This window comes from Apus apus, chromosome 2 (assembly GCF_020740795.1).
Source record: "Apus apus isolate bApuApu2 chromosome 2, bApuApu2.pri.cur, whole genome shotgun sequence".
Lineage (NCBI taxonomy): Eukaryota > Metazoa > Chordata > Aves > Apodiformes > Apodidae > Apus > Apus apus.
Genome location: NC_067283.1, coordinates 51,979,366 through 52,005,113, shown reverse-complemented (window position 1 = coordinate 52,005,113; position 25,748 = coordinate 51,979,366). Strand labels below are relative to the sequence as shown.

Below are 25,748 nucleotides of genomic sequence, written 5' to 3'. Positions count from 1 at the left end.
GCCTGGCACGGCAGAAGGGCCAGCGGGGCAGTTTGCGCAGGCAGGGCACGTGGAGCAGGGCGCAGGGAATTGTAGAGGCTTTCTACAGGCAGCCGAAAGCAGCCTCGCATTTACAGACCTTAGTCCTCATGGAGGATTTTAACTACCCAGGTATTTGCTGGAAGGCCTACAGCCAGCCATTCACAGTCTGGGGGGTTCCTCCAATGCATCGATGATAACTTCTTGCTACAAATGGTGAAAAACCAGCTAGGAGAGGAGTGTTGCTGGATCTTGTACTCACCAACAAGGAGGGTCTGGTTGAAGTGGTGACAGACAGTGGCAGCCTTGGCTGCAGTGATCATGAGATGGTGGAGTGCAGGATCCTGTGTGGGAGGAACAGAATCCCTAGCAGGACCAGAACCCTGGACTTCCACAGGGCCAACCTTGGCCTCTTCAAACAATTATTAAGAGAAGTCCCATGGGACCGGGTACTAGATGGTAAAGGGGCTCAAGATAGTTGGTCAGCATTCAAGGACCACTTCTTGCATGCTCAGGATCAGAGCATCCCAATGGGCAGGAAATCATGTAAGGGAGCCAGGAGACCCGCATGGTTAAACAAGCAACTGCTGGGCAAACTCAAGTGGAAAAATGGATCATGGAAGGAAGTGCTGGCCACTTGGGAGGAATATAGGACTGTAGTCAGAGGATGTAGGGAGGCAGTTAGGAAAGCTAAGGCTCCCTTGGAACTAAACCTTGCAAGTGAGGTCAAAGACAATAGAAAGGGCTTCTTCAAATAGATTGCAGATAAAACTAACACTAGAGGCAGTATAGGCCCACTGCTGAATGAGGTGGGAGCCCTGGTGACAGAGGATATAAAGAAGGCAGAGGTACTGAATGCCTTCTTTGCCTCTGTCTTTACTGCTGCAGACTTTCATCAGGAGCCCCAGATCCCAAAAGCCCCAGAAGAAGTCAGGATGAAGGAGGAGTTTGCTTTGGTAGATGAGGATTGGTTTAGGCATCAGTTAAGCAGTCTGGACATCCATGAATCGATGGGTCTGGATGGAATACACCCGCTGGTCCTGAGGAAACTGGGGAGGTCATTGCTAGGCCACTCACCATCATCTTTGGTAAGTCGTGGGCAGCAGGAAAGGTGCCTGAGGACTGGAGGATAGCAAATGTCACTCCAGTCTACAAGAAGGGCAAGAAGGAGGACCCGGGTAACTATAGACCAGTCAGACTCACCTCCATCCCTGGAAAGGTGATGGAGCAACTTGTTCTTGGCACTATCTCTAGGCATATCAAGGATGAGGGGGTCATTAAGAGCAGTCAACGTGGTTTTACCAAGGGGAAGTCATGTTTGACCAACCTTACAGCCTTCTATGAGGAAGTAACTAGGTGGATAGATGATGGTAGAGTGGTAGATGTGGTTTATCTTGATTTCAGTAAAGCATTTGACACTGTCTCCCACAGCATCCTCATAAATAAACTGAGGAAGTGTGGTCTTGATGGTCAGGTAGTGAGGTGGATCATGAACTGGTTGAAAGGAAGAAGTCAGAGAGTTGTGGTCAATGGGACAGAATCTAGTTGGAGGTCTGTGACTAGTGGAGTGCCTCAGGGGTCAGTACTGGGACTGGTGGTGTTCAATATTTTCATCAACGACCTGGATGAGGGAACAGAGTGTGCCCTCAGCAAGTTTGCTGATGACACTAGACTGGGAGGAGTGGCTGACACACCAGAAGGCTGTGCTGCCATTCAGCGAGACCTGGACAGGCTGGAGAGTTGGGCAGGGAGAAACTTGGTGAAATTCAACAAGCAAGGGCAAGTGTAGAGTCTTGCATCTGGGGAAGAACAAGCCCATGTACCAGTACAGGTTGGGGGCTCACCTGCTGGAGAGCAGTGTAGGAGAAAGGGACCTGGGGGTCCTGGTGGACAGGAGCATGACCATGAGCCAGCAGTGTGCCCTTGTGGCCAAGAAGGCCAATAGCATCCTGGGGTGCATTAGATAGGGTGTGGTTAGTAGGTCAAGGGAGGTTCTCCTTCCCCTCTATTCTGCCTTGGTGAGGCCACATCTGTGTCCAGTTCTGGGCTCCACAGTTCAAGAAGGACAGGGAACTGCTTGAGAGAGTCCAGAGCAGAGCCACACAGATGATTAAGGGAGTGGAACATCTCCCTTATGAGGACAGGCTGAGGGAGCTGGGCCTCTTTAGCTTGAAGAAGAGGAGACTGAGGGGTGACCTCGTCAGTGTTTACAAATGCATTAAGTGGGAGTGTCAGGAGGACAGAGCCAGGCTTTTTTCAGTGATGTCTAGTGATAGGACAAGGGGCAATGGGTGCAAACTGGAACATAGGAGGTTCCACGTAAACATCAGAAAACACTTCTTTACTGTGAGAGTGACAGCACTGGAACAGGCTGCCCAGAGAGGTTGTGGAGTCTCCTTCACTGGAGACATTCAAAACCCACCTGGACACGTTCCTGTGTGATGTGCTCTGGGTGACCCTGCTCTGGCAGGGGAGTTGGACTAGATGATCTTTCGAGGTCCCTTCCAACCCCTAAGATTCTGTGATTCTGTGAAATGATAAGATTTGTTAGTATAAACTGCACAAAATTGTGTCATGCTGCTGAGAACTTAATGGTTTCTCTGTCAAGGAATTCCCTAAAAATTCTGCTTTTATGTGGCACATTTTTTATTTCCATTTCTTTATCTTCCTCAGCAAAAGCTCCATGCCTTTCAGTAGGATTCAGTTCTGTGTTGTTTTTTAAATGAAACATGTACACCTTCCAGGTGAATTTAGTAAGAGTAGAACAAAAAGCCTCCTCAATTCCACAGAATTAATACAATTAAATACCATCCCATTCTAAAACAGTTTTGAAAAAATTTCCAATTCTCCTACCTTGGTAAACTGTTCTTACACTCTCTTTAAAGATTTTATTTCCTCACTGTATTTTTTTGGCATTTTTGTACAGATGTGAACAAGAAGACATTGAGTTAAAGCACAACTCCACCTTAAAGCAGTTAATGAGAGAGTTCAATACTCAGCTGGCTCAAAAAGAAAGAGAACTGGAAACAGCAGTGAAAGAGGCCATCAGTAAGTGAAATACTCACATAGCTGTAATCAGTACAATAGTCAGAAAACAAAACCTTCAGATGTTTTGGGGAAGGGGTTTTATCTGGGACTCTGATAAAGACAACATTTGTTTTACAACTGCCTAGAGAACTCTGGGAAAGAACTTGTCTTGTTCAGGAAGTAACATACAAACGTTAATTGTGGCACAATTAGGCAGAAGCTGTAGCTGTTCTTCATTACTGTGAAGGATGGAGCTTTGATGTAACATTTACATCTGTCATGGCAACAGTTAGCCATAATAGCCGTAGGTACCTATTTTTTTTAATCATCTATACAAATGGGGTGTCGAGTTTTAGAGGTGAAAGCACATAGGTCAGTTTTTATTGTAATGCTAGTTTGACTTAAGCAGTACAAACCTTTAGCACTCCATTGTTGAATATATGGCACCAAAGGGTGCCTTTTAGAGAAACCGAGATCCATCTGGGAAGCAGGATTGCATTTTTTTGCAGACTTCATTCACTGTAACCACTGATACCAGCTGGGTCTGATGTCTGACTGCTGTATCATGTGGTTACAACTAGAGTACAGTGTATTTCTGCTTCACTTTTTGCCGATGTAGTGCAAGTTGGAGGTTGGGGAAGTGAGCAGAAAGTATCTTTGGACTTCACAGTTGCTGGAAGTACACCCTACAAGTGAGGAATTGCTGAAGATTTACAGTTCTTTCATTTGCTTCTCTCTCTGAAATAGGTAATGAAATTACCTGATAAATATTGGTTGTAATCTTAAGTTTTAGAGAGGAGTTCCAGAATCAGGTAGAAAAAGCTTATCATATGAACTGCAGACAACAAGCTTCTTACGTCTTAGGGTCAAGGGACATAATTTTCACTGACTGTGAAAAATTAATTTTCTTGACAAGTTCTCTTTCCACGGATGTCTCTAAGATTTTTTTAAAATGTTTTTGTGACATAATTTAACAAAATAAATATACTTTTTAAAATTTTAATATTGCCTGGCTTTTTTTTTTTATCACCTGGCTTTTATTTTTTTTTATAGGTAAAGCCCAGGAGGTAGAAACTGAATTGATAGAAAATCATCACATAGAGACAACAGAGTTGCATAAAAAAATTGCTGAAAAAGATGATGATCTAAAAAGAACTGTGGAAAAATATGAAGAAATCCTCGAGGTATCTTTCTGATAAGTGATATGAGTACATACATTTCAAAATAACTCTCTTTTTTCATTGCACATCTAGACAGAAAAGCTATAAATCTTTCTAGTAAAAATCTAAGTTCTTGAATTGCACTTGATGTGTGTGGTGAACAAGAAGGAACACAAAAAGATAAGCTCTAGCTCTGATCGTTCAACAAAAATTATATGGTTAGGTCCGTGTGTCCTTCAGCAGTTTGTGTTCCAGATCAAAATGGGCAAAGTGTGAGCATGTTAAGTTTAATACTGGAGTTGTTGTGGTGGTGTGTTGCTTCTCTCAGTTTGAATACAGTGTTTATGGGTCAGCCTCATTCTCTCTAGCTCCTTTCTCTGATGCTCTGTCCAGGTTGTCACCACAGCCCTTAAAGTAAGGTATGTTCTATGCAGTATGCAGTCTCTGCACAGTTTTTATGCTAGTAACATTTTTACTTTTATTTGTAAGAGAGCAGTTTATCTGCATGATATTTGCAGATATATAGTTTGGCTTCAGTAACATTTCAGCCAAAAGTTAGCAGCCAGCTTCAGTCTGAGGATTCCTCCTGTTCTTGCAAGTAAATTGTCCCAACCCCAGATGTATGGCAACAAAAGATTGAATGGTTTTCAGTGCTAGACTCTACATGATTTTGGGATGCAGGCTTTAACTTTGCTTATCTTTGCCCTTTTTCCAGGAATAATTTAATAAAAAGTGTGCCTTGAATAGAGCCAGTAGTAATAAACATAAATTAATTTCTGTTTGTTCTTTTCAGTTACCAGCCGAAAGTGTTATTATGTTCTGAGTCTGACTGAGAGTTAAATACTAGAAATTTCACTCTTGAAGGCAGTTTGGGGTGTTCCACTCTGATTTTTGAACTTCTAGCAAGTTGAATGGAGATGGCAGGGTTTTAGATTAAGAGTTCCCTTTTGTTTCCCAATTTAGAAAAATTGCACAATATAAACCAGTTTGGATTATTTTTTAGTACCATGGGTCTAAATTCTGCATTTCTGGAGGATTTTTATTTCTCTTACCGGAATCTACAATGAGTTACATTTGAGTCCTTACTTCACAGGCCCAAATATGATTTGAAGTCATGCAAATGTTTCTAAGTAATGCTGTGTGTTTGAGTGTTTTGTTTCTGTTGTTTTAGGGAAAGAAAAAAAAGCTTAGAGAATTTGCTACCTTTTTTTCCTGAAAAAAGCAAGCATCTCAAAACTTAAAATATTTTTGTGTACTTGAGTGTATGTCGTAATCATATCTGACAGAAATAGGAACATACACATTTGCAGACGTATAGGTTTTCTTAATGTAGCCTGAATTATTACCCCTTTTATTCCTGACTTGGCTCATAACAGGTTTGAGAAATTGCACATCAAGACATTTATGCAGAGGGGTTTGTGTCTCTCAATAAATGGTGTGAAGATGAAGCAAAATTAATGTCAATTGCAAGAATGAATTTTCTTCTTTTCCAGTGTTCCCCTGGTACTTGTTTTGCTTTATCTGATATTTTCTTATCTTTTATAAAACTTGTATAACGTAAGATTTCACTAAAATCTCCCTAATTTTAAAGAACTTGTAAGTCAGCATAGCCTGTAATCTGCAGCCTGTCTTTTTTCTTCAACTAAATATAAAGATTTAAGTCCTTGTCACTTCCAGAGTATAGGAAGTACCTATATCACCATGTGTCCTGTTCACAAAGGTCATATAAGCAAGCACAGTCTCTCTAGTAATACACTTACTGGATTATACTTAGAACTCTGTTTTAGTGCCTGATAGAATAGCTCTTTTTTGTTATTTTCAAAAAATAACTGTAATTCTAACTCATCTTAATTGTTGAAGGCCTGCAAAATCTTAAGCTCCTACCTTTGTTTCTTGCTCTTTTCCATAGTCCTGTTGTGTAACTATCCTTTATACTGAATATCAAGGGTATTCTTTTTGTGTATAGTTCATTGCTCTCTGTCCCCTCTAGTTAAGGTTTTGAGTGACTAGGTGATTAGTTAGGTAAGTAATTTTTCCCTTGTCTTTTGAAGGCCCGTGAAGAAGAGATGACAGCAAAAGTTCGCGAGTTGCAGGCACAACTAGAAGATTTGCAAAAGGAATACAAACAAAGGATGGCGGAAGAGGAATCTTGGAACAGTGAAAAAGTGAGCTAGCAGTAACATTTATTTCTATACCTTTAGGTGTGAAATGCTTAGTCTTCATAAAAAGTCTGTGGTTTGCTCTGAATTTGATTTTATTTCTATTTCTGGCCTTCACTTTGCCATACACTGTCTGTTCTTTACATGTTAACTCCCTCAAAAGTGAATCTCTTTAGAATCTGCAGTACTTCATACTACCTCTCTTAGTGGTATGTTAAAAAGCCCAGTAGTTGGGATTATTAAGGTGAAAATTTTTGCCCTTTACATGTGATTTTTATGTTGATTTTACTGGAAACCCTTTAGAAGAAAGGAAATCACATTGGGTAATTTTTAGTGTGAATTTCTTTTTTTTAATTCATATTGTGAAGAGTTCTGTAATAGTGCCTTGGATATATCAATTATGGACAGAGAGGTCTTAATTGAAAGAAGACTGAATGGATGCTTTTGTCTTTCTGAGACCACATTTTAGTTTGAGGAATTCTTTGAAAATATGGCTAGTTGTTATACTGAGAGGAGGAAAAGTGTGTGAGGTTTTTAGTCACTGGTGACAATTCATAATAAACTTATTTTTAAATGTTTCCTTTTGACAACAGGCAGTAATAGAGATACTAAATGTATTTGACACTACAAACTTACAGTACAAATATACCTCAGTCTTAATGTTTGTCTGTCCCTTCTGCCTTGAACTTGCTTGTTTTCATAACAGGAAAAGCAGAAGTATTTGTATCAGACTGCCCTATATTCTTGTTCAGCCCTTGTCCCTTTCTTGAGTAATTTTGAGAGTTCCAACTAACTTCAAGTTTAGCAAATTATTCACAGGCTTTTCTTTTGCATAGCTCTTATTTAACTGAATGTGAATTTCATATGTCATAGTCGTCACACTAATGACTTCATCTTAAAACAACGTGTTTTAATAGTCAGATGATGCTATTGAATGTGTGCATAGCTCGCGGTACATCTTCTGGTCCAGTCAAAACTTGGATGTTTAGAGTACTGTAAGTGGGCTTCCAATTCTTGTTTTATCAGTATTTCAGGATTGGATTCTGACACTTTGTTCTGAGGTCAGGAGTTAAAAATGAAGAAGTTAAAGAGTAGTTGTTTTTCTTCTTAATTATTCCCTGTCTTAATTTGTCCATTGCCTGTCCTTGATATGTCTGTAGGAAACTAATTTTGCTGTTAACTGATACAATAGCATATACGTGCAACAATACAGAACTAGGTGAGAAAACTGGATGGAGCCTGTGAACCTTGTCTGCAGTAACTGAGTGGAAGTGTACAAATCCACATCTGGATTTTATGTGTCCATTGAAATGCATTCTGTCATCTTACATTTGCCATGGTACCTTTTGTCTCACCTTAATTCTCTTCTATTTTCTCCTTTTTTTGTGTGGAGTTTTTTTGTCGTTTGGGGTTTGTTGTTGTTGTTTGGTTGTTTTTTTCCCCTTCAGCGCTAATAACAAAACAAATCAGAAGTCTTCCACTAACTGGAAGCAACTTTTTGTGGGCAACTGATCCATTTGTTGTCTAAAGTTAGTGTTTCCCAAGTCACAGAAGTTTGTTTTATAAAACCTGTGCTGCTCGTTGTCAGCCTCAGCCAAACATCACACATCCACTTTGATGTGAAGCATAACTATACTTTTCTACAATATTTGTCTGACACTGATAAACAGTTGAGAAATAATAACATCCTTAAGCATTAGTGCTGGGATGTAAAAGTCCCATAAACTGTCTCTTTTCATGAACAAATATATGTCTGGTCTGATGACTGATCTATTCAGAGTGAAGAACTGCTCTTACAGGTTTGAGATCTATAGAGGAATTATTTTCCTCTATAATCTGTTTGCAGAGTGTATGAAAACCCACAAGTAGTATGTATCACTTCTGTGTTAAAGTTTAGGTTGCCTTAAAAAAAAATAAAATAAATCACACGGATTATTTTATATTAAAATGATTTTACAACCTGGAGTTATATCCATGACTACTAAAGCATTACTTTCCTTATCGTTAGAACACTGAAAAAATAGAAATTTCAGCTTAGAATTGTTTCTGTACTTAATAGACATTGCTGTATTTACAAAGTGTTGAGCTCGTTAAGCTCTTAAGCTGAAGTTGTATTTGTATAGATGCTCAGATTTCCAGATGCATTTGGGAGAATTAAGGAAAAATATACAATATTACAAATAGTATTAATAGTAGTTAGTAGTTTCTGGCATATATTTCATACACATTCAATTTTAATTTGTCTCCAGTATGTATTTTATAAAGATTTGGAAATAGTAGGTTCTTGAAGTTATATTTGTGGTGTTTTACAGAAACAAATGAGTGAATTTAAATATGAGCTTTATGTACTGTCAATACAAATAAGTTAAACTCTATTTATGGGATTACTTGGTTTTATATGTATATGTTGAATTTGGTCATTACAGTTTTATCACCCTCTATTAAGGCGCAGTATCGGAACCAGGTGATTGATATTTCTCTTTTAACCTGTGTTCAATGCAATACTCAGCATTTTTTGTTTGTTTTTTTTTCTTGTTCTAGGTCACAATAATGGAACTTCAGGTAAATCTTACATTTTATTGATTTTTGCTCTCTAGATAGTTCTATTTCACAGCAGTTTGAAAGCAGAAGCAACTGCTTATTAAGCTTGTGTGCGTTAAAAAGAAGTTTACTGAAAAGATACCTACAGTGTATCCTCAGCAGTGTTTTGATGATTTCCACATGTGGCTCTTCTTTCAGGCACAGCTTGCACAGAAGACAACACTAGTCAATGATTCAAAACTGAAAGAGCAGGAGTTCAAAGAGCAGGTAAGAGTGATGTTTGAACAAGTGAAAGGTATTCATGTATCATACTTGGCACTATTAAAAGTTTTATTCATTTCAAGTGATGATGCAGCACATCTCCACATGTGTACTGTGGAAGCAAACTGTAAAACAGTTTTGACTCGTACGTGCTCTCAGAAGATCTGTGCACTTTCCAATGTACTCTTTTGTCCCCTGAGAATGAAAAATCACATGCTTGAGATACAGTTCAGCAAAACATTTGCACAGTGAAAAATGAAACAATGCATTTCACAGGATTATGGTTCTTTTTCAAAACTAAACTTTATTTGATGTTAAGTACAACACATGTATACCCATTTTCTTAAATAGTTTAGGAATAGTTTTTAAGAACAGTTTTTAATGTTTTCCTTCCTTAAAAAGCAAGTGTATTTTGCTTTCATAGGAGGAGATTATATTAATCTCAAAACTCTTTCCATTATGCTTATTTTAGCTGCTTGGGAACACCATTTATTATTTTGACTGTTCTCTGTTTAGATTCATGTATTGGAAGACCGGTTGAGAAATTATGAGAAGAATGTGTATGTCACATCAGTTGGAACACCGTACAGAGGTAAAGATACAGTTTTCATCACAAATTAGTTTTTAATTTGTTTGAAATATGTGCCTTGGTTTAGATAATTAATTAAATTGTCAGTCTTTTTCAAATATTCATATACTATTCTCATGATATCTTATCCATGTTTTGACTGTTGAAATAGAGCTTATGAGTGATTTCAGCTGAGCAAATCACACATAATTTCGTTTGGTTATTGGTTTTGTCATACAGCTCTGTATCCGAGTTCTTAAGCTTAATGTAACCCCAGGATGAGGATTGTCTTGGCTAAATAAATATGTATCTTATGACTCTTAAATATTATTAATACAAATACTAGAGTTTACATATCTTTCTTGTGTTATACGTCTGGGCTTTTACTCTTGTGATTAGAGTTCCTTTGTAAGATATCTTACTCTGACATAGTAATAAGTAAAATAATATCCTGTTTCCACTGCTAACCTTTGTGAAATGTATCCTTGAATGTGTATTTGGAGCTGAAAACCCCCTGGAGTATCAGGGAAATAAGTCTCATCTTTATACAGTGAGTGCAGGAAATGGAACAGAATGGTTATGCTATGTTATGGCCTGCATGAATTCTGCGTGAGCCTCATTAGTGTCAGAGATGCAGGGTGTTTCTGCCATCCTGTGGAAACTCAGCCAAACTGGATGAACACAAAAGACTTTCAAAAACTGCACTTCACACTTGGTTTTTCACCAGTGCAAATTGCCCAGTTATCTTGAAAAAATCCACAGAAGATACATGCCTACCTCCCGCAGTGTGACAGAGCCAGTGCCTAGTGTGGGACATGGTTATGGGTGTTTAATGCCTTTTGCAATTGCAGGGCTGGAAAGAAATGTCATCAGAGGTCTCCTGATCTGGGAGGAAGCTTTCTAGTCCCCAAGGGTTACTTCTTGTCCTCTGTATCATTGAGCACAGCCCCATGTCAGGGCTTCTCTGGGCCCTTTTAGCTCAGTTCTCCTGCTGCTCTTGCCCGTCCAGGCCCCACTTGTGCCCTGGCTCTCTTGGGCTCTCTTGCCCATTGCAAGTTTGGAGCAGCAGAGAGCTCTGCTCTTCCCTGGGCTCTGTTTCCCCAGGGCTTCTTGCATGTGCTTGGAAGGGCTCCAGCCTGGCTGCACCATCCAGAGCTGCCCCATTCCAGCTCTCCCTGCGTGCAACACCAGCACAGGGCAGGCACAAGAGCACTGCCCAGGCATCGCTGGACAAGGAGCTCAGCAGTGGAGCAAGTCTGGGAAGACAAAAAGTGTGCTTGTCATCTCCATGTGTCATACTTTGGAAAATACCCCACAGTGCCACTCACCTCTAATTATTCCTATTCTTCTTGTTACTATTTTTTTTCTTGATCCTCCTTTTTTGTGTGGTTGGTCCTGATCCTCATTCTTCACATTCTCACCCTTCAGCAAACAGGAGCTGCTTGGCCTGTATTCCTGCTATTTTCTGCAGCTCTGGGACTTGCCTTTGCCAAACAGCAAGGGATGTTCTTTCAAGCTAAGCTGAAGAACCTATCAGCCTGATCTGGCTGCACATGAGCATCGTGTTAATGCTTGTGAGCATTGGCTCTGGAACAGTCAGAGAAATAAAGAGAAAATCCTGATTCCACTTGGAACCTTTGTGTTGTGTGTCCTTGAAATAGGATTTGAAGCTGAAAACCCCTGACAGTTCAGGCAAAAAACACTCATTGTTACTCAAGTCATCAGGAGGGTAGGGAATGGAATAAAACAGAACAGTTCTGCTGTGTTATGCCTCAAGTTCTGCTTGACAAGCTCTGACCTAGGTCCAAGATCTCCAGTCACAAGAGCAGCTCTCTGTGGTGCAGGTCCCAGGTCCATCTAGGAGACAGGAGCAGAGATGGGCACATCTCTGATGATATTCAGGCAGGGACTGGAGCCCCCAAGCTGAGCTCTGGGCTTGTGGCAGGAGACAGTGGAGGTGAGACTTCCAGAGGGGGCTGGTCCCAGCCATGGAAGCCTATGAGCACACCAGTACTCTGGCAGAAGTAGACCTGCACTGCTCATATGCTCTCCTGTAGACATTTATGGTTGGTCACTTTACAGGCCAAGTATTGGGCCAGAGGGACCTTCTCTCTGAGGGAGAATTGCTGTTCTCAGACTCTTGTGTTTTAGTATGTTTTCCCGTGGGAAACAGCTCAGGCATTTCTAAAAATGAGTACAAAGAGAAAAAGAGAATCTGTAGGGAAATGAACAGGTATTGCTCAACTCCAAAAGATTTGAGTTATGGTGCCCAGAACTGCACACAATTCTCAAGGTGAGGCTGCACCAGCACTAAACACAGTGGGATAATCACCTCTTTTTGGACTGGCTGGTCATGCTGTGTTGGGTACACCCAAGGATGCCCTCCTGGCTACCAGGGAACACAGGTGACTCCTGCTGAGCCTCCTGTCAGCCAGTGCTCCCAGAGCCCTTTCTGCATCTGCTGTTACTCTGTCCCAGGTGCAGAATCCAGTATTTTTGCTTAATTTCATGCCATTGGTTACATTTAGATTCATACGTGTGACTCAGTTTAAGTATCTCTTATTTTTGTTTACACAGACGGAAACCTTCACCATACTGATGTTTCCCTCTTTGGGGAGCCTACAGAGTTTGAATACTTGAGGAAAGTTCTCTTTGAATATATGATGGGTCGTGAGACAAAGGTATGGGAAATTGTATATGGTGGCATGTGATTCAGGTTATAACACAGTTTAACATCCTTGCTGTATAGATTTGAAGTACCATGTGTTTGTGATTCATTACCTGTTGTCTAATACTTACACGGGATTCGATAGGCTTTCACTGTTTTTTCCCCAAAGAGGCATGATCCATACCTTAAAAACCTTGTCAACATGCCAGAAAGACTGGCAGGGGAAAGGGGCTTGTCACACTTTTTACAGTTGTACCCATGAAGACAATAAACCTTTACAGGTAGGTGTGGTTTTACTAGCACTTTCCCATTATGAGTCAAGCTTAATGTACTATGAAAGCTGGTATGCATAATATTAGCAAAAGTGCTCTTTTGATGTCATCTTGACATAAACATGATAAGTAACAAACATGATAAGTAACAGTTGTGTTAAAACATCATGTGTTAGTAGCTCTGAAGATGGTGAAATATCTCTTGAATTGTTGCTCAGAAGTGTTCTTATAGGGTTCCCAAATCCGTATAACTTCTCTAGATAGTAGTAATTTGCTCCTAAAAGTAATGAAAAACTGTGTAGTAGGCTTCTTGTATGTTGCAAGCTTGTGAAATGATTTGTAAATTGGAATTTTACTAGCTTGTAACAATACTGATGCTTAGAGATGGACCAGGTTCAAAAGAGGTATGTCATAACACAAATGTTTTTCTTGGATGATGAATGCTATGTGGATGAATTTTTTTTTCTGTTTGTTATTTTTTTGGGCTCCCTGGAGTTCTTCCATTCTTTGTTGCCCTGCTTTCAACTTCGACAAGATTTAATAATTAAGGAAAGAGGTTTTATGTAGGTTTTTTATGTTAATTAGCTTTGTTCTCATTGTGCTCTGTACAGAATAAAACTTGGTCTATGCAGGACATCTTGTCCTTAAGGGATTTCTCTTCCTCTCCCTCTTTATCCCATTTTCCCCTTTGATATTAATTCCTTTTTTATTAAAAATACAAATCCCTGATCCAGAAAACCCAGAATCGCTAGTTACCTTCTGTTCACATGTCCGTGGCTCCTTGGATGGTTCTCCTATTTTAATAACAAACAACTGAAATCATTAAAGAAATTGACTGGATTTTATGATTGTGAATTGTGAGAGAGTTAGACAAGCTAAAATGCTAAAAAATTGTCAGCAATGTTCTAGATTCAAACAAGTCTTGAGACAGCCATAGACGATTATTACAGATAGCTGATGCACATTTCTTGCATTCAAGAAAACCTAATTTGAAATCTCTTTAAGGCTGTTTCTTACTGATCTTAAAAACATTATTAGACATGACTTGGAACTTTGGGTTATAAAGTTGTGAGGGTTTTTTTTTCTTTTTAACAGCCATGTTCTATAGTTTGCTGGTGATTTCTTCAGTAACAGCAACAAATAACTGTCAGTGCTAGATTAAGTTTACTTTAGGTTTCTCTTCTGTCGTTCTTTCATTTGCTTTTGTTAAAAGCTATATGAGTAACTATAAATAATAAATGTATGCATGTATGCATTTGTAGACATATATATGTATTTATTTGCCCTGGAGATTACATTGTATTTAACCAGAAGAAGCCATTGCAACATTTGCCTGCACACTGGTTCATAAAAATTAATATTGGGAGGAGAAAAAGTCAATCAGAAAAGACAGACATCTGGTTCGTACAATAACCTGAGAAGGCCTTGTTGAAAGTTTATATGATTGCAAGAGGAAGTGTATTTAAACAACCAGCAGAAACCATTTTCACAGTACTACAATTTTTAGCTTGGGTTAGTTAGATGTAGATAGATAAGGAAGTATGACACCATTATTAAAACTGAATGTGACTCTTCCGTTATGTGTCCCTGCTAATTTGATTACCTCTTAGCAATTTTTAATGGAGGGTAAATGTTCTGATGTATTGAAAGAAGGGAATAATTTCTGGTATTGTCTGTTCTTTTTATTAGGTGATAAAGATTGTAGATGCACTGGCATTTACTAATGGAAAACTAAAATGAAATGAAGGCTGGCATTTTTACTAATTTAAATACGATGATACATTGGACTCCACTTTTGCTCCAAAAAGTACTTCAAAGTAGATTTCATCTGCTGGTTTTCTTTCAATTATTAGATGTGTCACTGAAAGAAGCTGAGCTAAGTGTCTGTTCTCACAGGGATTGTATTTGTAATTTGAAATTTACTGAACTGTGTATTGAAAACTGGTTTCATTCTGCTACACTGACTGGAAAACCATGAGCAATGACAATGTAGTTGATAATGTATTTTAATGCACAGTCTAAGCATGTTATTGAAGTATTACCATGCACTGCTGCCCCCCCCCCCCCCCCCCCCCCCCCCGAAATAGTCCTTAAGTTAAAAGATCAGTATTGAGATTTACCTTGTTGGTGCAGACATACTTTTGCCTCAGCTTTTGTTTTCATGGGCCAGATGAGGCTTTTTTTTTTTTCTGATTTTCTCTTGTAAGGTCATTCTGGTGGCCTTTCTCTGTGCAGGATCTCCTTTTATAGTGCATACATGTATGCCACATCTCAAGGGTGGTTCAGCAGTGGAATTAGTGATCTCTATAGACATTATTCCCTCTTCACCAAAAGGAGTTTAAGACAATCTGTGCAAAATATCTAGGATGGATTGCCATTTATGCAGCCTGGTGAATGATCCTGAAATCGTAATTAAGTAGAGACATTAATCAATGCATCTGTTGTGTTACAGTGCTGGAGACACAAGAGAAATGTTGAGGGTTGATAGTGGCTACTTATCTAAGAGTCAGAAATTATATCTTTCCTGGGGTTTTTACTTCCTTTCCCTGCAGTCCAACTTTTTTTTTTTGCCCTGTTTTTGGCAGGGTATATGAAATGAGATTGCCAGCTTTTTCTAAGCATGCATCTTGTTCAGAATATCTGAACTTGGAAATAAATTACATAAACCACTAGGTCAAATAAAATAAGCTTTTCTACAGACACTTGAACAGTTGTGCTGTCGTTGTACCGTACATCTTAAGTTTTGCAGAAATCCTTGATGCTCTACCTGCAGCTTTATTATGCTGCTTGGTGTCCGTTCTTAGGCCAGAAAATCAGTCCAAGGGTTTTTTGTCTGTACTAAATGTTTGTGTTGATACTGACTAGGTACATAGAGGAATGTAATGGAATACTTATGTATCAGAGATAGTAAGTTTATAGAGATATTTTTCTGGCACCTTGGCATGCTCCTTGACCACTGCAGAGAAAGAAGGGGTGTTTTTTTTCTAAGACTTTGATTTTGACGATTGTGTGTTTGACCAGCAGCTCTTGAATTACAAAAGGCACTGATCAGTATAAATATAAAAATACTATTTTTAGAGATGAAATATCTGAGCAAATTATAATCTCTTACAGTAGAACTATTATGTGCAGGAAAGCTCAGGATCTTTCTGCAGATAGGTGAGGAGATGCACACACAGGAACATATGTATTTGTGCTCACACACTTAAACTGTTAGGTTTAGTAGTGGAATAGACTGTTAGAATGATAAGGTAAGCCTGTATTAAACATACTGGCCTAAGTTCTGCAGTCCTTGTAACTTTGTTTCCTAACTATGCAGCTGTCAGTAGCCTCGAATACTTCTGCTTGAAAATCTCACTAGTGGCCTCAAAATATTGGAAATAAATCACAAAATGGATGTTTTCAGGAAAGAGGGTATCAGATAGCCCCTATTTAAATTGGCACACAGATATTTATGCTTTCATGTATTGGCAGTGTTTGTAGAGTTCTCTTTAATGTTTGCATGCCATTGTGGCCTGCAGAAAATTGTTAGGAGAGAGCTCTCTTGATAGCACTGTTACAAAGAGTTTGAATAGATAGTAAGCTCCATGTTTTTTAATCTTTTAGTCCTAAATAAATGTGAGGAGCATTTTTGCAAAATAAATTAGAAAAGTGTTTGGTTGGTTTATGACACTGAGGATATTCGTTTGTGCGTCTGGCAACTGTGGTAGAGGCACTTGCTTCTTAATTATGGGAACTATTTATATGTTAAAATTAAACTTGCTGAGCTATAAGAGTTCAACAGGGCTTGGTTTATTTTGCTTTTTTTCATTTTTACCCCTAGTTAGGTACAGAAACAGTTGTTGCAAATTAGGGGTTCACCTCTCACTGTGAACTGCAGTCATTTTTGTCCTGTTACTGCTTTGTTGCTACAGCCTCCCTCTTCATTCCACACGTGAGACTGGTAATAAACAGTAGACATTCATAGCAGCAATCTTATCTCATCCACATTCTTTAAGAGCAGCAGTTACTGCTTTTGTAGCAATCACCTTCTGTTTGAGCTGCACTGCAGCTCTTACTTTGACCTTTCTTTTAAGTCAATTGAACTTTGCTATGGGCCTTTTGGAGTTTTTTTTTCTTCCCACTGATCTGTTTATAAAATGGAAATAATCATTGCCTATTTTGCACAAAGCTTTGACATTCTTATATCTTTCTGTATGAAGATGTCTAAATGATTTGGTATTTAAATATGGGGTCACTCTATTCTCACTAAAAATATTTACGCAACTGGGACCCTACATGTGACATTTGGATCTGCTTTCTCAATGTTTCATTTCTTTACAAAATATTTGGATGATGTGAATATAGTTGAATCCATAAGGACTGCTTCAGATGCCGTGCACCTGAAATGGGCTTTTTAGAAAGACTGCTTTGAGATCAAATGTGGTAGGAGTAATATTTTTAACAGCAAGCTGTCTTAATAATGGATTTGAAGTATTTGTGGATGGATACCATAGAGCTTAGATCATATCACAGTAGCTGCAGTATGTGACAATGAGAATTGAAGATTCTTCATGGTTTTCATACTGTTCACGTACATGTCATGCATATATGATGTGAAACAAGTAGTTATATCTTGTTTCATTATGTTTTCCATTGATATTACTAAAAACAGCATACAGTATTCTGAAGTGAAATGCATTTTTTAACATGACAAAGCCTTTTAGTGCATGTGAAATTACTTATAGATGACCCATTTCTTTTAGACAATGGCCAAGGTTATAACAACAGTGCTGAAGTTCCCAGCAGATCAGACTCAAAAGATACTAGAACGAGAAGATGCTCGGCCATTGGTAAGTTACAGAAGTACGCCATTCTCTTTCTCTCACTGGCCTTGCATGTGTATTTAGTACTTGCAGAAACTGCGTAAAAGAAATACATGTGCATTTTTACATTTCAGTTGACAGTAGTTGCATTAAAGTTCTGTTAATCTATTGAAACAAAAGAAAATACCATTTCATCTGCTTGAAGTATCAAATCTGAGAACAGTGTTAAAGACTTCAACATTTTTCTGTACACTCGGTAGGTTAGAGAGTGTGTTGCAATCTTAAATATTTAAAATACTTTTACAATTATATAAATGCTGGTAATACTGCAGCTCCAATAAGTATCATGCATCTCAAACATGATTTTATCTTAATGCTCTCTATCTCTGACCTTCAAGTAGAAAGCTGGCAAAAAAGATTTTGTTTTGTTTTATTTTGGCAAGCTAGATTAGTATTTAGGAAATATTTTGAGTTCTTTGTTGGCCAAAAGAAAGGTTAGAGGGATGGACCTTTTGCAATCCCTTCAATTTTTTGATACTTGGAACCTGGTCTTCCTAAAACAGATATTCACAACTTCTGATGCTAAATAAAACTTGTCATTTGAATTCATCCAGCAAGTTTTGGTCATTGTTATTAAAGGGCCTTGGTATTAAATCTTGGCTAGAACACACAGTGAGGTTTTTGCAGGCTGCAAGTGCTTTCTGATTGTTACGGATGTTGTCATTCAAAGAGCTTCATGTCCTGATCAAAGACTTTGTGGGTTTCATGTTGCAGTCCTTTCTTGGCTCAAATCTAATCTGAGTTTTCTCCTTTCCAAGTACACAGAGATGAAATTAGACATCTAATGTAAACTTAAATATTAAGGCATATTAGGATGTAATACGTTTTTTCTTCACTTGCAAAGTTACCAAACTTGTTTACTAAAGCACAAATTACTTTTTGGGATGAGTCTTTTGTAATTCTGTTTAAGAGTTCTTCATAAACTATTCTGTCAGGAAATATGCTTGGGTTTTTGTATTTTATTTATTGACATTTACTAACACGGCAGTCATGTTTCTCCACATTTAATATAGGAGGAATGCTGGTATTTGAAAATATCCAGTGTTTAGATCTCATGAGCTATGAAGTTCAGAACTGCAACATGAATGTGTGTTTTTAACAGTGTATTTTTTAACATAAAGCTTGGTTGTTTATGTATGTTACTTGAAGACAAAACCATCTGTAATTGATGTGTCAACCATTAATGAACTGTGCTGTGGGAAAAGAATTAAGTGTGTGTAGTACTAAGTATCTGTGAGTAATTATTTACCCGTGTAGCATGCATATATTTAACTAGTTTCTGAAAACTTTTTAACAAATTTCTAGGTCAGTAAACATGTGCTAGCTCAGTGTATCTCCTTCACTAATCTAGCTTTTACAACACAGTTACCATGATCTAACTGCAGCAATCCCATGCGTCCACAGAGTTCCTATCTACACTACTAACAAAGTAGTCCAATAAGCTCTTTTTTTTCCTGGCTTTGTAGTTTGCCTCACCTCGCAGTGGTATCTTCTGAATATCCCATCAGTGTGCTTAGTTAGCATGTGGGTGAGTGAAGCCTAATACATACTTGCTTTATTTAAAGATGAAACCTGTAGTGAGAAATGTAGCATTCTGCTTTATTTGTTGTTGTTTCCTGCTTTTGTTAAAAAAAAATAATCAATTTTTTTGTTTTATATGTGTATGGTAAACTTTTTTCTACTCTTAGTCATGTTTTGCTTTACAAAGCCAAGTTTGAAAGTGGTAAATATTGATTGAAAACCAATAAGCATAACCTGAAACTTCGATCTACAGAAATCTCATTTGTAGAAAAAAACAGATCAGATTTTAAATCAATTAATATATATTACATTTTATTCCACTTGGCTTTGTTTTGTCTTTATGCACTTTCTAAGCCCCTTTTTTGAATAGGCAAATGAGTGTGATTTGTGTGAGACATATACTGCTTGCAATTAATTACCACATCTTATTAATATGAGGGTGGATTATTTTCAAAGAGGTGGATGAAATATCCTCTGTAGAGGAATTAGGATATGATTGCATTTACACATCAATATCTTCCTGAATCAGAGCTTTTTGCTTTGCAGGACCTGAGAGATTAGGGAGAACAATTTGGGGAGCTTTATGCTTGCAGTTTATTGTGCCTTTTTTCAGGTCTGATTAAGCTACTTTCATTGCAAATCTGCAACACTAATTGTAGCATTACAAAAAAGCAACAGTTGTCTTAGGCCTAAAGGTGCAGGTTGCATCAGACCAGCCAAGCTAAACCAGGAACACTCAAGCAAAAGGAGTTGAAAGAGGAGTAGGATATGGAAGCACACAGGTAAAACTTTCTGTGCTTCCTGAAAAGGTTATGATTCAAGTCATTAGTGGTGTATGATACTTAATAAACTCTTCTGATGAATTCTGTAGGATACAGTTAGCCCAACTTTGTCCTCCTTTACAACAGAAAAGCTTTGCACAGTTGCCAGGCTTGGATTCAGTGCAGGTAAAATAGTCATTATCAGTGGGTTGAACTGCAGTGGTCAACCTGCCCCACCGCTGCGGCAAAGCAGATTAACTTGGCCTGTTTCCATTGCCAGTTATCACAATGCAGTTGACAGGCTATCTGCCTCTCTTGCAGTCATACAAATATAGCCTTCAGTACAAAATAATATCAGTTTCAAAGGAAAAAATATTTTCATCTTAGCAAACAGTCATGGTTTCTACTTTATGTTCTTTTAAGCTTTTGAATACAATAGTAAATGCACTTTATTGCACTTAAAATGCAATAGAGGTTGGACTTTTTGCCTCCTAGCCTTGATCACTTCTTGACAAAATCAGCAGCTGTTTTTTCTAGCCCTCTGTTGAAAATAATTGAATTGTTGGTAATGATAGGACAAAGCTTTTTCTAACGCTGTTGCGGAAGATACGTTTGAAACTTCAATTCTCATTATGCTGCCTGTAATGCTGGTGTAAAATGTTACAGAAGGGCTCTATTTTGACCTTAATGTCACCTCTTATGCTTTCAGAACTCAAGCTAATATGTATGGAAACTATTCAGACCTCATTACTGCATTGTAGTTCTTACTTTATCTCAAATATTTTTGTGACTTATGTCAGTAAACAGCCAGCAAAAGGATTAATACTCTTGCATGTATAAAACTTAAAAATGGATATTATGTTGACTTCATTGGGAAAACAATAAATATTTTCCAGGTAGAGGAGGCTTTTTGCTAGCCCCAAAATTTGACTTCATTATTTCAGTTTTGTGATAGGTCTTATGCAGAGAGGACAACTTTGTTTTTCATTGGATTAAGATGTGGTAGATGATCTATTTTCAGTGAGACTCCTGACTTTTCTGGAGTTCATTTCTATCACAGTTTCTCAGCTGTTTTGCAGATATGGAATGGAATCACTTGCTCAATTTGGCAGTTTGACTTACCTGAAATTCTTGGATCTCCTATTCCTATCCTATTATTATTTCAATATTCTATGCTTCTAAGTTGCTCTCGGTAATGTAGCATTTGTTCATGTGTTCTAACTTTTCACTCTTCTAGTCATGGCTACGACCATCTTGAAGAAATTGTGAAGAGAATGTCTCATGACACTGCTGCTTAGAAACATGTTCGTATCTCTGTTGTTCCTTGAGAAGGGACACGAATAAAAGCTGTAATTCAAGGTCACAAATGGAAAAGCAGGAACCAAAACTCAGCACCACGTTTGGACTGGGAATACAGTTAAAACTGCCTTGACAAGAAACGCTAATCAGGGGTTATTGGGTGATGAGTCTTTTTTCTCTTCTATTGAACACTGTCTTCTATTTTGTGTTAAAGGTTATTTTTTTAAAGGAGAGAAAATACTTTATCCTAGGAAGGAATTGCCCACTACTGTATCTCTATACAGGCTTTACTGGGTATTTTTCAAGAGTTGAAATAAATGGTTTGTTTCTTCTATTTATTTTTTTATTTTTGAATGAATTGTGCAATAAGTTTTTGGATGGGTAGCGATTGAGGTGATTTTCCTGATGAGCTAGGCACTCCTGATGACTACTCTCTCCCAATTTGATCTTATGGTTGTTTGCTAAAGGTCACTTCTATATGCTTTTGCCTACAATAAATCCAAATTGCAGTACCTCATTTGTTTACTCCTAGCTTTTGTACTTATATTTTCTGGAGAAAAAGTATGTTATTGTAAATTGTAAATAGTTAATACATAAATGTATCATAATGCTGGTCTGTGACTGTTGACAGCACTAATCTGACAAGAGCTGAGATGAAATAAAGTTTATTTACTGTATAATTTTGCAGCTTCTTTGGTATGATTTTTCTTTTGAAAGAATATACCAGTTTTGTTCATATTCTTGTTCAAGATATCCTTAGCTGAGACATTTCCAGATGGAAATCACTCTCCTAAGAGCAGGTGTTCAAGTACGTTGAGCTGTAAGAAGTCAGTGGAAACCTTCAGATTTTCAAGGGATTGCAGCCTGTGAAACACACACATGGTGAGCTGAAAAGCTGGTGGGAGAATATAGCAAGTAGGGAAGTTTGCTTGGGAAAAGTTTTAAATTATGTATTTTTGTTCTTTTAAGTAATAGCTGTCTGGTCATTTTGGCATGTAATTTGTGATCCTCTGAATCAGTATGCCAGTATGGATAAACTTAACTTGTTCTTCAGCTACTTTGATACTCATCATATCAATAACTGTCATCTGTACTGTGTATGCTAGTTTGTCAGGATAATTCAAGGTGATAATTCCTCCATGAATATAATTTTAACAAGTGTTAACAGGAGCAGCAGTCCTCTAACACTAGCTCCTTTCTGAACATAAGGAAACCTTCTAAATATACTGCCTGCTTGGAAGATGCTTCTGAGTACTGTTGGGAAGCAATGGCTAGTTGCTGATTTTGTCAGGCCTAGAACCTGCATCCTGCCATAGGGATGTTCAGTCTGTTCCTCCAGATACTCTCCTATTAGCCAAGGAAAACGGTGAGTCTTCCTGGCTGCAGAAATAGGTTTGACTAGTGTGGTGTAGTTGAAACTGACAAATTTGATTTGTTGTCCTGCTGCAGCTGTGCCCAAGGGCACTACCCAAAATGTTGCATTTCTGTGTACCCAAATTTTGCATTTCTCATATTGTTACCTAGATAATCTCAGCTTCCTGTGGTATTAGAGTTGTGATTACCTTGGCATTGTTGGCATTTGCCTCTGATTATCTGTGAAGCTGAGCCTTTTCTCACATAACTCCCCCACAGTCCCCTGTGAGATCCAGCCATTCCTCACAGCACTGTCCCTTTTGTCAGCTTCTCATACGTCACGTCCGGCAGTTTCTCTTGTCATATCCAGTGGTTTTCCATGTCCTGTTCTGTTAGCTTACCCTCTGGCCAAAGCACAGTAAGCAGCCTGATATTGTTGTGTGGCTTCAAAAAAATAAGTACAGGCTGATGACATGTAGAATGTTAGATACAATTGGGGTTTATTTGTTTTTTCTTTTTTTTTGCAAATGCACTGGGATTCACCTTTGTTGTTATCTGCAGGAAAAGAAATGAAAAGTTGAATTTATTTGCATGGTTTTGTACCCTAACAAAACCAAGAGAAATGCAACAATTTCAGTGCTCCAAGGTCTAGTGTGATCACCATCTGCCTAAAGAATACATTTGGCTTTAAATTGTTGTTTATGGTCTAAAGGGATGTGGCTTGCCTTTGATAGTTAAAGACCCAGAGTTGCATCTTTTATTTCCTACTGCCTTGTTTCTGGCAAAATCTCTTCATTTTCATGCTTATTTATCATTAATAGCTTATCTCCTTTTATAAGCTTGTTTCTTCTATCAAATGTATTGAATCTGGTTTAAAAAGAATTTCTTTGTAATGGTTTCAATTATAAGATATCTTTGCTTCAGTTGTGTAGCAGAACAGCACGTTGCCTGACACAGCAGCAGCCTGGACCAGACTTGACATGTGTGCATTTGGCTATGAAAAATGCATGTTCCTCTTGTAACTGGCTGAGGTTCTGTAGGATTTTGTTATCACTATCAATACAGCAATCTAAAACATAGATTTCAGGTTTCCATTTAAGGTATATGTTGTCTTAAGCTTTGGGAAATTAAATGCAGGGATCTATTACTCTGACAGTGAGTATCACTATGATCACTTACAGTTCTGTTCTCACAAATAGGCTGTTTTTCACATTTTCTCTTTTTGTTCCTTCCCCTTTCCATGAAGGGTGCTGATTATGGACTGTACTTTGTCAAGCATGACTTAAGTGTAGTGGAGCAAACTGAAGTAGTCTGTATAATATTCATACAATGTTGGATGGAGTAAATAATTTTTGTCTTGTAAGTGACCTAATTAAAGAACACAAAGGAGTCTGTGGAGTTATCCTAGATTCTATCTTTTAAATTAAAATCAGATAAATGCTCCCCAAATCCACATTTTGAAAAAGATAGTATTTTTCCCCTTCTATATATAACTCATAAGCAATCACATAACCATTCTGTAACATAATGGGAAAGTGTGTTAAGCACGAGTTTTGTCAGACTGAAGTTTTAACCACTTCTTGCTTTATTTATTTATTTATTTAAAGGGAATATGTAAACAAAGCATTACTTTAGGGTTAAAATAAAGGAAATTAGTGTGCAAGTGTGAAAATGAGAGCTTTGCTTTGAATAGTGTTTTTTGGTTGTTGGAATGTCATACCACTAGTAGTGCCAATGTGATTATAAACTAATATACTCCAGGCCACAAATACTTCTAATTATAAAATATCTGTGTTTGTCACACATAGCAAAAAGCCAAAGACTGTATCGAAGATCTGGCTGCCTTTTTAGCAAAGGTTAGAGGATCTCAAGCTTGTTCAGACTGGATTGTTAAAAGATGCTGCTGCAAGTTAACATATTTGGATTATTTTACGTTGAACTTTCCCCAGTTTTACATGTAATATACGTAATATTTATAAATGTATAGACCCATGCATATATGCATAGGAAAAAATGTGTAGATCTGTTTATACAGATAAGACTTCAAATGTTTATCTAGTGTCCTCAGGATTAAACATAGTTAATTTAGGAGAAAAGTACCAGTTTTTTTTATTCCTGTATTATTTCAGTGCCTGATATTTACTGGCAACATATTATTTCAAACTTTTAATTAAAATGTTGTATGGAAATCCCTCCAACTTTCAGTTCAACTATTTATAGTTCCGCTTTCTGTGAACAACACTAAAATTTATTTTCCATCCTTCACAGTAAGTGATACCTGGTTCTGCTCTCTAAAACAGATTCCAGACACTCTGAAAAGTTGGGTGAATAATGAGAACTGGTTTTGTTTTTGTAATTCATACTTCTTGCAAGACATCTTATTGTCCGTCCATATGTGCTACAGAAGAGACTTTTTCCTCTATAGACTTCATTAAATTGGGAAGCTTATTTTTTATTTGCTCTTTCAAGACAACTTTTACAACACTGTTACTGATTCATTGTGGAAGTCAAGATGAGAAGAAACTGGCAGCTTCTCCCCTACATGTGGAATATCCAGACCCAGCTATACATGAATCCTCATGGCTATTCCTAGACCTTGGTCCTCAAAAACATTGCTAGCATGGGATTTTCAAACTCGTTTTGGCTGTATATATTCATAATGTTGCAAACTAGAGATGCTAGAACAGAAATCAGCATTAAGTTGCATGTTATACTACATTGCATTTATGACTTAGGAATTGCCACCTTTAGTTTTCTCTTCTTTTGCAGGCTCTCATTTATACTGATTCTAGTCTTGCTCTGTTAACATTGAGTTAGTTTCCTGTATGTATTAGAGCAATTTTAAAGGCATGTTAACTCCAAGTAAGCACATCTCTAGAGATTTCTTTCATGGTAAATCAGTGACAGCTATTATTTCCTACACTTGCCACTTAATACTATGTGACATTTCAGTGAAGTAGTAATTAAGCCTGTGGTAATTACATGTTATCTTACGGCTGTGCCAGCACATCATGGTGATGGAGTTAGGTGTAGTGCAGACATCTGCTGTTGCATATAATATGCTTCTCTTGGTTGCAGCTTCTAGACCAGCTCAGGTAATGTCATCACCTGGTGGCCATTGGGCACATGAGCGAGGTACTTGTTTTCTAATTAGTCATGTTACCGTAACCAAAGCCATTTTGATTTGGCAGGTGGCTTTTCCAAATACAGACCGAGGCCTGCAAGGCCCTGGCGTTGACCAGGTTCAGGGTCTGGAGAGCACTCTGGGATCAGAT

At 37.9% G+C, this 25,748-nt stretch overlaps 1 protein-coding gene across 5 annotated transcripts in view; it reads left to right on the top strand.

Annotated features, from left to right (window-relative positions):
* The window catches only part of GOLGA4 (golgin A4), a 67,075-nt gene extending 45,275 nt beyond the window's left edge, over positions 1-21,800 (top strand). For 3 of the 5 annotated variants that reach the window (XM_051610692.1, XM_051610691.1, XM_051610689.1), the window contains 10 exons: positions 2,945-3,066; positions 4,099-4,229; positions 6,257-6,370; positions 8,906-8,926; positions 9,104-9,172; positions 9,683-9,758; positions 12,312-12,415; positions 17,420-17,506; positions 19,006-19,067; positions 21,059-21,147. In XM_051610692.1, the coding sequence (XP_051466652.1) occupies positions 2,945-3,066; positions 4,099-4,229; positions 6,257-6,370; positions 8,906-8,926; positions 9,104-9,172; positions 9,683-9,758; positions 12,312-12,415; positions 17,420-17,506; positions 19,006-19,035 (754 nt within the window). In that variant the 3' untranslated portion in view covers positions 19,036-19,067; positions 21,059-21,147. Of the gene's footprint in view, positions 1-2,944; positions 3,067-4,098; positions 4,230-6,256; positions 6,371-8,905; positions 8,927-9,103; positions 9,173-9,682; positions 9,759-11,162; positions 11,366-12,311; positions 12,416-17,419; positions 17,507-19,005; positions 19,068-21,058 lie in introns of those variants that run through there. The other 2 variants (XM_051610690.1, XM_051610693.1) reach the window with 2 other exon arrangements.
* Positions 21,801-25,748: the final 3,948 nt, after the last annotated feature.